General features: G+C 47.1%; 1 protein-coding gene and 1 pseudogene across 2 annotated transcripts; both read right to left on the bottom strand.

Moving 5' to 3' along the window:
* On the bottom strand, window positions 1–9,852 carry LOC110337805 (annotated as a pseudogene). The gene is made up of 3 exons (XR_002381274.1): window positions 9,737–9,852; window positions 8,271–8,338; window positions 1–900 (listed from the first exon to the last, which is right to left on the bottom strand). The product of XR_002381274.1 is annotated as a guanine nucleotide-binding protein G(I)/G(S)/G(T) subunit beta-1 pseudogene (transcript).
* Ccl22 (C-C motif chemokine ligand 22) lies at window positions 8,374–14,448 on the bottom strand. The gene is made up of 3 exons (XM_021220658.1): window positions 14,249–14,448; window positions 12,990–13,113; window positions 8,374–9,953 (listed from the first exon to the last, which is right to left on the bottom strand). Exons 1-3 carry the CDS (start codon window positions 14,319–14,321, stop codon window positions 9,872–9,874), a joined length of 279 nt encoding a protein of 92 aa, XP_021076317.1. The 5' UTR covers window positions 14,322–14,448; the 3' UTR covers window positions 8,374–9,871.
* Window positions 14,449–17,073: the final 2,625 nt, after the last annotated feature.

Raw genomic sequence — 17,073 nt, 5'->3', positions numbered from 1 at the left:
CTACAGCCACTCCCAAGCAACGGTGAGGTTGTGGTGTCTTGCTCTGTCAGCATCCCAGACATTGCAGGTGAAGTCGTCTTTATCTCCAGCAAGTAGGAGGCAATGGCCACTCTTGGAGAAGAATACAGATGTGATCCCACAGATGACATCATGGGAGTAGGTTATGAGCTCCTGGTCTGCATGGAGGTCAAACAGCCTGCACACAGCATCATCTGGGACAGTGGCAAAGGCATTGTCATTGGGAAAGAAACAGACAGCATTGATGTGAGACTCACATCAGTGTGAAAGGTCTGCCTGCACACCCCTTATCAGACATCCCAAGGCTTGACTGAACCATCGCAAGCACCAGAGACAGTCTGGTGTCAGAAGGACAGGCTCATGACATGTCCAGTGTGTCCAGTTAGTGTGGTTGTCTGTTGGCCTGTCTTCTTGATGTCCCACAGGACACATGTAGTATCTCTAGAGCTGGTGACTATCTGATTGTTGTCCAGGAACCAGCCACAGGACAGATAAGTTGCATGTTCTGCCAGCTTACGACTCTCACACTCATTCACTTAAGGAGTTTGGATCAGATGTAATCCAGGCCACCACAGGCTGCATACCTCCCAGAAAGAGTGTCTGCATAGGTCATGACCCAGAAAGAGCACAGGGGACTGGCATGAATCTTGTTTGTGGTATAGCTGTCCCAGATGGTGAGTTTCTGGAGTCTGTGTCACAGTACCTGGCACAAAGCTTGGCCTGATGTCCTCTCAGTGTTCTCCTGGTTCACATCTGGATTGTTCCCACTGGACCACTCTCGTTTCTGATCTGCAAGAGCTGCATCTGCGCATGAGTTTTGAACATCTCTGATCAGGTTCTTTAGTTGCTCAGCCTCCTCTGGTGGCTGGCCAAGCCCACTCACTCACCTTGAAGTCCCGGTGCTTTTGACATTCTGCAGAGTCCGTGATCATCATCCGGAAGTGTTTCTGGTCTGGTCTCCCATCTTAGCCTCAGCCAGCCTGGCAGGTGACCATGCTAGGACATGCAGGACTGGTCTTAGCACTCTCGGACTATAGGCAGGAGTCCACAAGGCAGGTCAGTCCACGGAGGCTGTTTTGGTCCTGGCCCCACTACCCTCCATATTGCCATCCTCCAGAGATGGTACGTTTGACCCCTGTTTCCTCTACACAGGCTTTCCTCTGTGTGCACCCCATTCACTCCATAACTGGTTCTTTCAGAGGCTTCTAACACATTACTCTGGCTGACCATTGCTGTCCACCTCCAGAACTCTCTCTCCCCAACTGGCTCTTGCCTCTATCTGCCTCTTGTAACTACCATTTTACTTTTTTTAAAAAAACTATTTATTTATTTATTTATTTTATGTATATGAGTATACTACATGTAGTTGCCTCTTCAGACACATCAGAAGAGGGCATTATAGATCTATAATGGATCCCATGTACACCTGTATGCCAGAAGAGGGCACCAGATCATATTATAGATAGTTGTGAGTCACCATGTGGTTGCTGGAAATTGATCTCATAACCTCTGAAAGAACGGCTAGTGCTTTTAACTGCTGAGCCATCTCTCCAGCTCCAATTTTGCTTATTTTTTATCCTTTATTATCTTCTCTCATCCCCACACCCCCAGCCCTGCTAAACACTTTGTCTTAGCCAGTGTTCTATTGCCTACAGCAACTCTTATTTTAAAAAAGCATTTAACTGAGGCTTATTTACAGCTTCAGAGGTTTAATCCATTATCATCATGGTGGGGAGCATGGCAGCAGCACACAGACGTGGTCCTGGAGAAGGAGCTGAGAATTCTATATCCAGATCCACAGGCAGCAGGAAGAGGGAGACCCTGGGCCTGGCTTTGACTTTTGAAACCTCGAAGCCCAACCCCCAGGGACACACTTTTCCCAGAAGGCCACACCTCCTAATCCTTCTCAAGAAGTGTCACCCCTGGATGACTAAGCATTCCCATCTATGAGCCTATGGGTCTGTCCTTATTCAAATCACCACAAATCACCACATTCTATTCTCTGGGTAGGCTTGTAACCATACCACAATGAAAAAAAAAAAAAAAAAAAAAACCAAAACCAAAAACAAAACAAAAAACCAAAAAAACAAAACCAAAAAAACAAAATGCATTCAGTCCAACTTCAAAAGTCCCATAGTCTATAACAGTCTCAACACTGTTAAAAGGAATCTCTCCAGCTTCCTGCCTCTTCCCTCCTAACCATTATGGAGGATGAGATCCTTCCCCGATTTACTTCAGTATGTTTGTTTTTGGGTTGTAGGGAGGCTAGTGGTTTGAGGATGTTAATTTTGTAGAAAATGTTTACCAGCTCATTTTCTGTGAAATTTCTGGGGTCTCTTATACACAAAATCGTATCATATGCAAATATAGATACTTTGTCTTCTTTCTTTCCTATTTGCACTCCTTTTACTTCCTTCTTATTGCTGTAGCTAAGACTTCAAGCATTATAGTGGATAGAAGTGAGTGGGGATACCTTCATTTTATTTCCTGAGCTTGGTGGGGAATGTTTTGGCTTTCTCCTCCTCCTCTTCCTCTCCTTCCTCCTCCTCCTCTTCCACCTTCTCCTCTTCCTCCTCTTCTTCTTGTATTTACCATGATAGTTCATATAGGTTTGTCACATATAAGCTTTATCACCTTAAAATACGTTCTTTCTCTCCCTGGTCCCTTCAGGGCTTTTATTGTGAAGGTATGTTAGATTTTGTCAAAGTCATTTTCTGCCTCTGTTGAGATGAACATGTGATATCTATCTTTGAGTTCATTTATGTGATGAATTATATTTATTGATTTCTCTGTGTTGAACCATCCTTGCATGTCTGGAATGAAGCCACTTTGATCAGAATAAATAATCTTTTTTGATGTGATGTTGAATTTGGTTTGTATTTTATGCAGTTTTTTTTCATCTATCTCCACTGATGAGATTTGCCTATAATTTTCTGTTTGTCCTGTATTTATCTGGTTTTGATATCCAAGGAAAACTGGCTTCCTAAAAAGAATTTGGAGTGTTCCTTTCCTATTTTTCAAAATTTAAATTTTATTTATTTATTAGTGTGGGGTGTGGGTGCACAAAAAAGTCAGAGGACAGCTTTTGAGTTCTCTCTTCCCACCTTTATGTAGATTTTAGGGATCAAAGTCTGGTTGCTGACTGGCACAACAAGGATCTTTATATTGTGAGTTATCTTACTGGCCCCTTCTTTTTCAGTTTTATGGAATAACTTGATATTGTTATTTGTTCTTCTTTTTAAAGACTTGGTAAAATTTTTTACTGAATTCATCTGGCCCTTGCCTTTTTTCACTTGGGAGATTTTTAAAAATTATCATTGCAATCTTGTTGCTTGTTATAGATCTTTGGTATCATTGGTAGGAGCATATCCATCTAGAAAGCCATTCACTTCTGTTAGACCTTCTAGTTTCAATGCATACGAATCTTAAAACACATCCTTATGGTTTTCTGAATCGCCTGTAGTGATGTCTCCTTTTTCACCTCAGATTTTGTAGGCTTGTGTCTTCCCCACCATTCTTCTGATTAATTGGCTGAGGGTTTGCCAGTCTTTTCTTCTTAAAGAATCAACTCTTTGCTTCATTGATTCCTTATGTTTACTTCATTAATTTCTACCACAGTCTTACTCACATCTTGAGATTTTTGATGACTCTGACATTCTAGGTCTGTGGTAAGCACATACCTTGCAAGAGTGAGCCCTTGGCCCATCACTAGTCGGGGGTGGGGTGGGGTGGGGTGGGGGGTTGGGGTTCAGGAAGATGAGCAACAACAAAAGAAAAATACAATTTTTTTCTTGTGACTGGATAATTTTATTCCCCTTAGTATAATGTTCTGAAAAATTCATGTATGTAATAGCATGAGTCAGAATTCCCCTCTTTAAGTGCTGAGTAATAATAACTCAGCAGTGGTGGCACATGCCTCAGGAGACAATCCAGGCAGATCTCTGGGTGTGAGGCCAGCCTGGTCTACAGAAAGAGTTCCAGGACCATCAGGGATATATGTAAGGAAACCATGTCTTGAAAAAACAAGACAAAACCAACACACAAAAGGGGGCTGGAGAGATGGCTCAGGGGTTATGAACACTGTTTGTGCTTCCAGAGGACCTGGGTCCAATTTCACCAGCACCCACATGGTGACTCACAACTCCTGACACCTTCACACAGACATGCAGACAGGCAAAACACCGATGCACATAAAATAAGAATATATAAATTACAAATACTGACTAATGCGCCACCGTGGCTGTGCCACATCTGCTTACATCCTTGCTGGCGGATGCTGAGGTTATGGCCGTCTGTTGACAGCCGCAGAGAGTTACAATGAACATGAATGTATAGTCATCCCTTGGTGTGTATACGTATTACCCACAGGCTAACCTGTGGGGTCGCCTGACTCCATCATTTGATTTTTGGAAGAACAGCCAGTGTTTTAAACAGCAGCTGCAGCAGTCTGTACTCCAAGCACCTATGCCCAGGAGTTCATAGGTCTCCACATTCTCGCCAATGCTTGTTACCTTTTAGGTTTCCTGTTGTATTTTCTGTGGGTGGTGGTGTTAAGCATATTTTTCTGTTTTCTTGGCCAGCTGAGTATCTTCTGTGGAGAAAGGTCTCCTCCTTAAGAGAAGACAGGAAAGGTTATGGAAGGAAACAGGAAAGGAGAGGAGCCTCAGTCTAGAGTCTAGGTGAAGCCTCTTGCTGGCTTTAGCATTGGTGTGTGGAGTCAACATAGAAACACTGTTTCTTCCTGACAGACATTTTGTGTTAACACAGCAGCGAACAAGCAGGAGACCTGAGTGTCTATGACCTGTGGGAAAGGGCTATTCTACTCCCAGATGGTCTTTGGAAAACTCAGACTTTTTCTGAGTGATGGAGACTTAGTAGTGGTCCTCTCCAGGAACCATCCCAGGATCCCATCTGGGTTCCTTAGCAACCCTTGGAAAATAAAGCTTCAAAATTTATCAGGCTGGTAGATATTGTAAAGACAATGTGGTGGGGAAGGGGGAGCTGTCTTTGAGAACCCCAAACCCCTGTGCTTGGCTTTCACTTTCCCTCTGAGCTCCTTTATATTGACCCCTGTTCTAAATCTACTAAATGCCTTTGAGTCAACTCCAAGTCCACTCCGGCTTGTCCTAAAATTCTTTTCTGTGCCAGAGGCGAGGATCTAGTTTCATCAGAGTAGAGGTCTCTAAAAAGAACTCTTTGGGCTGCTGTGAGCACCAGCCCAGAGATGTGTCTCCGCTCTAGTCACTGCTAATACCATGTCTACTTTGTTACTGGGTTGGTGGCCTGGATCTTCTTGTCTTACCAGATTCTCACTCATGTGTACTTTTTCCTCCTTGATCACAGAAAGAGAACTGAGGCTCAGGGGGCAGAGCGCCTTGGTACCTTTGCAGAAAGAAGCCTTGGGTCTGCCAGCTTCCTTGAGCGCTCCGCCAGATACTTGCTTCTTCCTGGTAAGTGCTCTGCATCTGCAGCTACTGCCTAGTGAATCCAGCGAAGCAGACATGAAGGGAACAAGGACTGACAGGATGGGAAAGGTCCACAGTCTAGCCAGGACACACCAAAACCAAGTTCCCAGCACAAAGGAGATTTGTCTGCCCCAGGGAGACAAAGGGCAGAGGATAAGAGACAAGACAGGAGACTGATGAGAGAGAAGAGGAAAGGAATAAGGGAGAGGGGGAAGGGGATGTTTGTCTGGGAGGGACAAAGGACTGCCTCTGGATAGAGAAGAGACAGACATGGCCTGTGGACAGATGACAGTTTATAAAGGGAAAAGGGAAATCCCGAGTTAGGATGAGTTGGTTTGTTTTGATCAGGCCTGATAATTAAGGCGGCTAAAAGGGAGTTCTTGACGGCTGGACTTCAATGCTTTACTAACTGAACCTTAATGGTTAGCCCCAGGAGGAGGGATAGGCCAAATAGAGTGACCTTGGTGGGTAGCTTTAGGAATGTAATTAGTCTAGCAGGAAAGAGGGAACGGGAAGGGATAAGATTTGCCAGAGCTGTTTGCCATGCTCTGGCCTACCAGAGCCCTTCAGTCCCACCTTTCCTTTTTACTATTGAGTCGTTAGGTGTTGGGTAAGTGGATACTGTTTTCACTGGCTGCTTCCTGCAGACATTGGGGGTGTTGTTATTAGGGACCCAAGGAAGCTGGGATGTTGGTCCAGGCCAGGTAGAACAGGCTGCTTTACTTGTCCAGGCTCTGTGGGACCATCTGAGGTAGTCTGTGAGGCTGGCCTGTGATGTAGATTCCGGGGAAAGAGCTGGCAAGTTGCTGGAGCAGTTTGTAGTTGATTTGAAACCTGCTGGGAGAGACAGACAGACTAGAGACAGAGGTAAAGCCTCTGTCTTTAAGGAGTTTAGGGGGATATTTTTATCATGGGTATACATCTGAAACTTTTAGGTTTATGGTCCTAGTAGATGGGAGAGGAGATTCTTAAGACCAGGGAAAGGGGGAGAGACCCACCTTCAGGAGGAGACAGGTGGGAGAACAGGCTGTAGGTTCGCAGGAGTCCTTGGTAGGTAACTTTAGGAATGGAATCTAATGGGTTTTAGCAAGGCAGAGGGAATGGGGAAGGGTAAGAATCTACCAGAGCCATGTTTGCCATGCCTACCAGAGCCCTTCAGGATGCTTGCTGTTGGAGCTTACATTCAAGAAAACAGAAAGACATTGAACTCGAAGGGTCCTTCTTTGTTTCCTGGGCGGTGTGAAAGGGGTGTGTGTGTGTGTGTGTGTGTGTGTGTGTGTGTGTGTGTGTGTGTGTGTTAGTTTGAATGAAAATGGCCCCCATAGAGTCATAGTGAGTGGCACTATTTTATTGGTGGTGTGGCCTTGTTGGAGGAAATGTGTCAACGGAGGTAGGCTTTGAGGTCTCAAGTCCTCAAGCCAGGCCCAGTGTCACTCTCTCTTTTTGCTGGTTATGGATCCAGATGTAGAACTCTCAAGTACCTCTCTAGCACCATGTCTGCCTGTGTGCCACCATGCTTTCCGCTATGACAATAACAGACTAAACCTCTGAACTGTAACCCAACCCCAATTTCATTTATAAGAAGCCAGGCGTGGTGGCGCACACCTTTAATCCCAGCACTTGGGAGGCAGAGGCAGGCGGATTTCTGAGTTCGAGGCCAGCCTGGTCTACAAAGTGAGTTCCAGGACAGCCAGGGCTACACAGAGAAACCCTGTCTCAAAAAAACAAAACAAAACAAAAACAAAACAAGCAAACAAACAAACAAACAAAAGAAAGAAGAGTAGTTATGGTCATGAGTTATGGTCATGGTATCTCGTCACAGCACTAGAAATGCTAAGGCAGAAGTTGGGACCAGGGACTGGGGTGTTGCTGTGATAAGCCTGGCCATGCTTTTGTTAGGAGGAAAGTGGTCTTTGAGACTTTGGATTAGGAAAGCAGTTGAATTCTTTAAGTGGGGCATGGAAAAACAGAGGTGTGGAGGGTGATTTGAACAGTGTGGGCCTGGCTCAAAAGATTTCAGAGAAGAATATTTGTAAGTGGCCTTGAGATTGTTCTTGTGATATTTTGAGTAAGAATGTGGCTGCCTTTAGCCTTTGTCCAGAAAAATTTGACTAGGGCTAAATTGGAGAATTTTTGGATTAATTCCACCGGCAGAGGAAATCTCAAAACAGCCTAGTATGAACTCCATTGTGTGGTTATTAGCGGTCACTCTTCCGCCAATCTACAGTGAAGAGGAGCAGGCTGAGCAAGGTGAAATACAAAATGTACAATTTGAGGAGAAAAGGGGCACCAGGAAGTAAAATGGAGCTATGTCCTGTGTTCAAGGAGATAAACATTTTTTTAAAAAGCTTAATGTTAAATGGAATAAAGGGATTGGTGACCTCAGGACAAGATCCCAGCCAGTGAAAAGGCATTAAAGAAAAGTTTAGAGCCAGGTGTGGTGGCACACACCTCTGATGCCAGCACTACGGAGGTAGAGGTAGATGGATATCCGGAGTTTGTGGCCAGCCTGATCTACAGAGTGAGTTCTGGGACAGCCAAGCTTAGGCAGTGAAGGAAACATTCAAAACCAGAGAAAGTTGGTAAAAATATGTATATATATTTGAGTGAGGGGGCCGTGTTCCATCCCAGCAAGCAGCAGAACTTGGCAACTTCAGGCACACGGTTCTGGCTTTAGAATCAAGGATAAAAGAAAGGGATTATAAAATCTCCCTCAGCCACTAAGGAAAGCCACCAATTATACATGGCACAACAGGTGCACACCCCGTTTCCCACCATCCCACAAACCTCCCTTCTCCTCCGTGGAGGGGTCGGACCCTGGAGGAGGGCAGGTCTGGGCGAAGGAAGGCCCCGTTCTATTTTACAGCGACACAGATGACAAGGATCCAAGTCAGGTACTATTGGTGAGCATTTATTTTTCCCAGAAGTAGGAGAGGAGGGGGGACCCTCAGGACATGCCTGGGCAGTGAGCAGAGTAGCACTAATGGTGGCCCTGGTCGTCCAGTTGCTCCTTCTGGAAGGACAGAGCCCTGGACACAGCTGTGGCTGGCACTGTCAATCCCTGTGGTTTGGATCAAGCCCTTTGTGGTCCCATATGCTGTCAGCTGAGACTCAGAGAGGAAAAGCAATGCCCCCTGGCTCACACAATCCAGTCACTCGGCTAAGCCAGGCCACGCTCCCTCCAGAGGAGCAAGAAGGTTTATTCCCTCCTCTGGGACCACTGTTATCTCCAGGGAAGCAAGAATGAGTTCTAAATTCTTGTCTTGGCCTCAGCCACTCGAGAATAATTTCAACTAAGTCCTTTAACTTAACTCTGCCACTGGCTGCAGCTCCCACAACCAACTGTTTTCTGAGGTATCACTTCGTATGGCCCCCCCTGCCCTCAGATCCTAAAACTCTCCACCTTGTCTATTTTGCCTCACTTATATTTATCTTCTTTCCTATATAAATATAACTATAGCTTATAATACCAAACAAACTGTGGCAGTCACTGACACCATAGTGTGACTTTGACTATCAGCTACACAGGCAAGGATTCAAAGATCGCATGGAGCAGAGAAAGTAAAAGACCTAACATATGGTTGAAGAGGGATGGAAGTTGATTCTTGGTAAATTTAGGGTTTCACGGTTGACCTACGTAGGCCCTTTCTAACAACCCGAGTCTCTCTGTGTTGACAGAAAACTGCCTTATATTCAGGGATCGGGGAAAGATTCCTTTAACTGATGGAGTCTGCAGCTCCTTTAAGAAATCTGATTCTGAGCCTGCTCCTGTGCTCCCTGCCCCATGCTGCAGACCAAGAAACAGGAGGAGCTCTGGTGGGGACCTTGGCCTAACCCTGGGGGTGCCTAGTGGACCAGCCTGAAACTCCCAGAATTCTATTGAGAGTAGGTGGAGGCCAAGGAAGTCTGAAGTTTGGGGTTTGGTGGATGCCCACTGGGACTGATGGAAGCTTGGGAGGTGTGTGGCACTGGATAGGCACCAGCAGCAGGAAAAATGTGCTGGGGATCAGAAATCCCCCAGAAAGGGAACTAGGTAGCACATATTTGAAATATATGGGCCTTCCCTACATGCAAGAAGAGAAGCGGGCCAAGGCTGGGCACAGGGAAGGCATCAAAACAAGGAGCCTGGTCTCATCTAAAGCAGTGGGGAGTAGGTATTGGGTATGGCTGGCCAGAATGTGTTTCCCAGCTGCCATATTGGGAAAGGATGAGCTGGAGGGGATAGAGGGGAGGTAGAGGGACCAGAGCCTCACAGAGTGACAGACCAGGGGATGGAGGTGAGCAAAGGTGGTGCGTTGTTGGCAAGGCTCTTGCTGGTCCGGCAGAAGGACAGGGCTTGCTGAGCCTCCGTGGACCATACCAGACCCATGGTCATCAGGTCCTCCTCCCTAGGCCAGTTTATGGAGTAGCTTCTTCACCCAGACATGCCTGGGATCGGCACAGATATCTCGGTTCTTGACGGTTATCAAACTGGAAGAAGAAGAAAGTTGTAGTGTTAGTAGGCCTGTTGCTGAAAGTATGGACCTACCTTGCAGCCTGCCTATTTGGATTGCTTTCTAGTTTTGCTCCTTGTTAGCAAGTCAGCTAACTTCTCTAGGTCCTAGTTTCTATATCTGTAAAATGGGGCTGACGGCCCTGCCCAGGTGCGTGATATTTTTGATGAAGCCGTCTAGATTCATACTGACCTGCTCAAGAAAGCAGACACTACTAAGGGCTACAGCACATAGTAGGTGCTATATATAATTGTGTCAGAAGATGGCCCTAACGTTTTACATTGGTTTCTTTTTCTTCTCCTGTGTGTGTGTGTGTGTGTGTGTGTGTGTGTGTGTGTGTGTGTGTGTGCAACATAGAGTGTCTCCCTCATTTGCTATCCATCTTACTTAAAAAAACAAACAAAAAAACAAAAAAAAAAAACCAGTTCCTTGAACTTGAAACTCTCCAGTTCAGCTAGACTGGCTGGCCAGCAAGACTGAGAGATCTTCCTATCTTTGTTTCCCCAGGACTGGGGAGTGTAGGCACATGATGCCACATCTGGCTTTTTTTGCATGAGAGCTAAGGATCCGAACTTGGGTCCTCACGCTTGCTGAGCAGACATTTTACTGACCGAGCAGTCTCCCATCCCCCTTTATAATGGCTTCTCTAATTCTTGCAACAACTCTGTGTGTCCCATGCCCCTGTGCTCCCTATCCCTGTACATCTGTTCTACTCACAGATGTAAAGAAATTAGGCTGAATAGAAGAAGGAGTAAAATATGTCTAGGGTCGGGGCTGGACTGTGTCTTTGAAGAGATCCCTCCCAGGCCTTTTTGAGAGTCCCAGAGCATCTGGTGGAGAAATAGGTTTGCCCGTGATGGTAGTGTTAACTGCCAATGGGCACGACCCCTCAGGGAGACCTCTGGGTGTGCCTGTGAGGATTATCTTATCTTAAGTGATGTGAAACGCCCCATCTTAGTTGTGGTGGGGCTATTCCCTGGGCAGTAGGTAGGTCCTGGACGGTATAAAGCAGGGAGAGCAAGCTGAGCATTTGCAACCATCCCTCTGTTTCCTGAGCGTGAATGACGCGTGACGAGCTGCTTTCAGTTCCCAGTGCCTCGACTTCCCTGCTGTGATGCCCTGCACCTTGAATGGTGTGCTGAAACGCTCTCTTTCTCCCCCTAAGTCATTCTTGTCAGAATTTAGTCATTTGGCACAGCAATTAGAATAGAAGCTAAGACACCCCAGGGACACCTGAGGCAAGTGTGGCCAGCCATGGGCACTGAGGTGGGTACAGGCCGGCTGGTGGTGAGGCCTCTGCTGCCATTCCATCGTTGCTTCCTAAGAGTCCAGCCATACAGCTGAGAGCTGTTGGCTCCCCACACACCTGACCTGTCCTTGCTTCATTGACTACTGAGCAGAGCCCGAGGACAATAGCAACCTGAGACTGTCTTTTTTGTTTTGTTTTCTTTGAGACAAGGTGTCACCGTGCAGACCTGGCTATCCTGGAACTCACTATGTAGACCAGGTTGGGTTTGAACTCATGGAGAGCCACCTGCCTCTGCCTCCTGAGTGCTGAGATTAAAGGTGTGGGCCATGATGGCCAGACTGAGTTTGGCTTCTTAGGGCAGTTTACCCAAGGCTGGTCCCACCCTGTGCATCTGTCTTTCCATCTGTCAAGCCATATCCTTTCTAGAGTCCCTTTGGGCTCAGAGTCAGTAGATCACTAGAGTCTGTCCTTCACCGAGCATCTCCTGTGTATCAGGCCATGAGTTCCATGACTTCCACTTGTTGTAGCTGCCCTGTGATGCTAAAGAGACCCTTAAGCTCATGCCACCTCCTCAGTGTGCCAGGAAACCAGATAGACTACGATTGTTGCACAGGGCCGTTTCTACTTAAAGGGATATGTGCCTTACACTCACTCAGCACATGCTGTTTCTGTGTTTGAGAAACAAAGAGTTATGGTTCTACTGAAGCGATGGGAAAGAGTCTCCGAGCTGAAGGGGCCAGAACCTTGGGAAGACTCCTATCCTGCCATTTGCAGACATCGCTAAGAGATGAAGTCAACCGTGGGAAGAGAGGATTATAGAGCTCAAGAGGTGGTAACACGACCCCAAATCTAAGAACCATCCAATAGGTGATGTGGCTAGCAGTGGGCTCTGATTGGTTAAAAGCAGCCAGAGGACTACCACAGAAGGAGGAGTCTTCTGGTGGGGTGGAAGAAGCTGGGGAAAAATGGAAGAATCACAAGCGAAGACTCCACTCAGTCATACAGGTGCTCCTGGTACATCCTGGGAAACCTCATCCCGTGCTTTTCTTTACTGAGCCTGTTTCCCTTGCCCTTTGCTGAGCCTAGGTTGTGATCCCATTGCTAAGCGTGAATCCTTTTCCCTCTCCTGAACCTGGGTCCCTTTTTCTTCGCTGAGCCTGGATCCCCTTCCCTTTGCTAGGCCTAGATCCCCTTCCCTTTGCTAAGCCTGGATCCTCTTCCCTTTGCTGATCCTGGGTCTCACCTACGACATGGGATTAACCTCATTGTAGAATTGCTTTAAAGATTGAATATGTCACAAGGGTAATATTCAAATTAGCCTGGGCACATGGGCAGTCATCTATGGGTATCAGCTCTTGATAGTATGTCTCTGATTGAAATGACTACTTTGAAGAATTCCAGGGCCCTGGGAGGACCCAGAATGTCTTGGTAGGGAGTGCCTCTAGGCATGCTGTTTGTGCCCCTACAACTCCATTGCTTCTCATCACCAATAGCCTGTGGCTATGCTGCCCACAGGTCCATGCCATGCTAGGGTGGTACCTATTTATTCAGTCATCATCCTCAGCTTTGTCATGTCACAGATGTTCAACAATATCAATGGAATAATAACGTCATTCTGGGATTCAGAAAACCCAAGCTTGGCTGAGCCATCCCATCCAGCCAAGCTTTCTTGAGTTGGAGTTTCATACATCCTGCCTAACTATCCTTGGGCCACACTTGTCAGGCCCATCCTCCAAGGTTCTGAAGCCCCAGCTCCCTACTCACACAACGCCAGGCTTGCGGCAGGATTTTGAGGTCCAGAAGAACTCCTTCACTAAACGTGGTGGCAGAGGGTGACGGATATAGTCCTGGCAGCAGATACTGTCTTCCACATTGGCACCATAGGGACCTGGAGGAAGGGTACCCAGGGGACATTAGCTGGAGCATAGAGAGGCCAGCTTCAGCCTTAGCCCTGATCACAAGCTGACCTATAGGGGAAAGATTCTCTTCCACACTGATAGATATCTTCTAGGCTCATGCATTCCAGTCTGGGGAGTCTCTGAGATGCCACTAAAGGTCCAATATCTATGCTCTGGGGACAGTCAGCTCCAGGAAGTGGACTCAGAAAGACTAAACATCAACAGGCTTCTAAATGGGTCCTGTATCTCTGTCTGAGCCAGGAAGAGCCTCATGCTCACCTTGGGTCAGTCTGTGGACAATAACACCAGCTTCCCAGGATCTTGTGGAGTGCTCAGCCCTACAACAGACCCACCTACCCCCATGTATGCAACACAGAATTAGAGGTACACCTTCCTCTTCTCAGCGCCTTGGCGAGGCTACATCAGAAAAGCCGAGGGAAGGCAAGCACCCAAGGTCATAGTGAGACTGTAGCAGAGTCAGAATCAAGACTCATACAGGTGACAGTCATGACACGGACCTGGTTCAAGCCCCACTCTGTCCCTGACTGACCCTAGTCATCTGTCATCTCCAAGGCCCGTGGAGGAATACCAATTCCATAGGGGCTTGGCTACACGGTGGCTCTCCAGATACTTGATACGTTGAGCAACAACTGGTTGGTTGTAGTTGCCTCACACCCCACTGTGACCCCTCTCCAGCCCAACTCAAAGCAGAAGTGTTGACAGTATGGTGGGAAAGAAGGGTCTGGACCCTGTATTCACCACAGGCTCCAGAGCAAACCTTGGGTGTTGGGGTGAAGGGGGAGGGCAGCTTTTAAGAGAGGCTCTACCTTCCCTGACTCAAGCCTGGTACCATGCAGGCTCTCCACCCACTCCCAGAGACCCTATATTTGAGCTATCTGGGCAGTAAGATCCCCAACAAGATACCACCAACCAGTTGACAGATCCTAGAAGCCAGGCCTTCCTAGCGACCCAGTTTATAAATGTGTATATCTGGGTTTGGAGAAGCAATAGAGCTGGCCCACAGAAGTGCCAGAGCAAGCCCAAAGCCATGAGGTCCAGTGGCAGACTCACTCTTGGACTCTTTCCAGATTCTCTGGTGTCCACCCTCCTACTCCCCAGCCTCACCTGCATCAGAGGTCTGAATTGCCACAGCAAGAAGGACGAGAGCCACCAGGAGTGGGACCCGAAGGGTAGCCATGATGTATGTATGTGTCCTCGTCAGGTGTCTAATGACCAGAGGGTAGGAAGGTCTGATATTTAAGTGCTCTCTCCACCCACTAGTTCAGGCACCTCTTAGTCACTACCAAGCCTGACATTCATGTCCTGAAAGAAGAAGTCCCACTTCCCCCCTCGGGAGGATCCAAAGGCGGGGAACTACTCAGAGGGGACTGCCACTCTCCCAAACTGGGTCTCCAGAGAATTGTAAAGTCCCCTTAGCAGTGCTCTGCAGAGGATGTCTGTTCTATGACTTCAGCCATGTCACTAGGGGTCATGGAGTGGACCTTGGTGGGGATGGAGAAGCTGGCCAAGGATCCACTGCCCACCTCAGTGGCCATTGGCACATGGACAGACAAGGACAAACTGTACCTAGATTTGGGACTTTCTTAATCCCTCAAGGCAGGGGATCAGGGTCTCATTTTAAGGGTGGAGAGCCAGAGCCCTTTAGGGCAGACTCTTGGCCCCATAACCTGTCTCTTGTTGGGTTTTTCAGTAGACAGCCTCACCCAGCTCAGAGAGGGCTGGTCCTGCACTTGCACAGAGCCTGTACCTTCTCAGTCTTTCCTTACCCACTTCATCTCCTCCTCTTGCCAAGCCACTGACTCTCCCCACTGAAACAACCCCATCGGCAGTCCAGTCCAGCTCCACCTCCTGCGTGGATGCCAGTAGATCCGCCTCCCCATGCTGCAAGCCAGCGTGCGTGTGCAAACTCAAAGCTCCACATGGCCCTCTCCTACTTTAAAGTCATGCTGGGGCTTCCCATTCACCTGAGGATGAAACCTAGGCTCCTGACTGGGGCCTTCAGGGCGTCTTTTCCAAAACTCTTCACCGCAGTCAGAGGGAGAGGGACCACGCCGCACGACACTGCGGTTCCTCAAAGAGATTTATGGCCTGACTGACCTTGACTATATTTCCACTTTCTGCTTCTCTACTGCAGAAACTCCTACTCGTACATCAAGACTGAAATGTCACTTCTTTGGTAAGCCCACCTACTCAGGAATTCACACTCTCCGAGTAACCTGGAACGTGGCCCAGGAAGAGACTTTCTCCTAAGCTCCTCTCATAAGCACAGGGGAGCTGATCCCTTATCTTTCTCAGTATTCAACCTGTTGAGTTGCCTGCTGTCTGACTGTGCGCTCCAGGTTCCCAGCTTTGTGAGCTGTCACCCGTGCTGGGGTGGGCTTTGTTGATGCAGCCGTCTTAGAGACTTCATTTTGTTCCTGTAAATAACCCCCCCCCACACACACCCATATTCCTGTAAGTAACCCCAATAAAACACACGGTTCACCAAGTTGGACCTTAGTGGTATGCATACTTTGGTCCGTCTATGGCCTCTCTATCTGGGGTGAGTAGATGTGGGTGTTGTGTTTCCTCAGGAAAAGTCTTGACACACATTAGGCAAAATAGAACATTCGGGAAATGGATGACAGCCATGGTCACACAAATATTTGAACAAGCCTAACGCTGCTGAGCACACTGCATACTTAAAAATGGCTTGAAATATTAAATATGGTCTAGAGAGATGGCTCAGCCATTAAGATCACCGACTGCTCTTCCGGGGGGTCCTGAGTTCAAATCCCAGCAACCACATGGTGGCTCACAACCATCTGTAGTGGGATCTGATGCCCTCTTCTGGTGTGTGTCTGAAGACAGCTACAGTGTACTCATATAAATAATAATAAGTAAATAATATTTTTTTAAAAAGAAAAGAAATACGAAATAAGTGTTGTGTATTTCATGTGGCCCTCTCCAACTCAAACCAAGCCTCCTGTGCTAATTTCTAGTTAGAAAAAAAATACAGGTGTTGGGTTTGGTGGCTTACACCTGTATTCTCAGCTACTTCAGAGGGTGGAAAAACAGGTTGCTTAGACCCATGAGCTCAAAACCCTCTGGGCATTATAGTGAGATCTAGACTTTAACAAAACAGCAAAAACTGGAAGAAAACAAGTTACTCCACAAAAACAATTTGTCAATCAACAAAGGTACTAGAACCTTCCACCTTCAAATCAGCTGTCCTAGATATGTGTGTGTGTGTGTGTGTGTGTGTGTGTGTGTGTGTGTGTGTACATACATATGTATTTCACAAAGTTATGTGGCTGGTCATGGTTACATATACCTGTAATTCTAGTACTCAGAAGGCTGAGGCAGGAGCATCCCTGGGAGTTTGAGAGAAGCCCATGACCCAATCTCAAAAACACAAAACTAGGGTTGGGGAGCTGGTTCAGTGGACAAAGTACACATGTGTGAAGACTCAAGTTTTGGTCTCCCAGACCGACAAAGGTCAGTCATGTGACTATAATGTTAACCTCCATGATGAGACGAGGAGCGGGGACAGAAGGATCCCTGGAAGCTCATAGTGGCTCACAGTGTGATGACCAAGAAAACCTGTCTCAAGGTAGAAGCCAAATACCAAGCCTAACACTGACTCCTATCAAGGACCTTCCAAAGCCAGGCAGTGACACTCCTGTAATCTCAACATCTGGGAGTGTGAGCCAGAAGGATCATCGTGAGTTTGAGGCCAGTCTGGGCTATATTAGATCTGCATGGGCTAGATTTAAATCCTGCCTCAAAAAATAAAACCAAACAAAAGCAAAGACCTTCTAGAAATAAACAGAGAGATTTGAGTACAGACCGATATTAGATGCTGCTGTGTGTTAGAGTAGATTTGTTTTGTGCATTTAAGACTTCAGCTGGGCAGTGGTGGCGCATGCCTTTAGTCCCAGCACTTGGGA

Source organism: Mus pahari, chromosome 20, assembly GCF_900095145.1.
Source record: "Mus pahari chromosome 20, PAHARI_EIJ_v1.1, whole genome shotgun sequence".
NCBI classification, from domain to species: Eukaryota; Metazoa; Chordata; class Mammalia; order Rodentia; family Muridae; genus Mus; species Mus pahari.
This window is presented reverse-complemented; position numbering and strand designations above follow the sequence as displayed.

What these genes read in the sequence shown, in the direction of transcription:
- Ccl22 (XM_021220658.1), bottom strand. Translation starts at nt 14,321, where the DNA reads ATGGCTACCCTTCGGGTCCCACTCCTGGTGGCTCTCGTCCTTCTTGCT. An exon ending in AATTCAGACCTCTGATGCAG is followed by an intron (nt 13,114 to 14,248) that starts GTGAGGCTGGGG and finishes CCCTTCCTCCAG; the next exon opens with GTCCCTATGGTGCCAATGTG. An exon ending in TGCCGCAAGCCTGGCGTTGT is followed by an intron (nt 9,954 to 12,989) that starts GTGAGTAGGGAG and finishes TTCTTCTTCCAG; the next exon opens with TTTGATAACCGTCAAGAACC.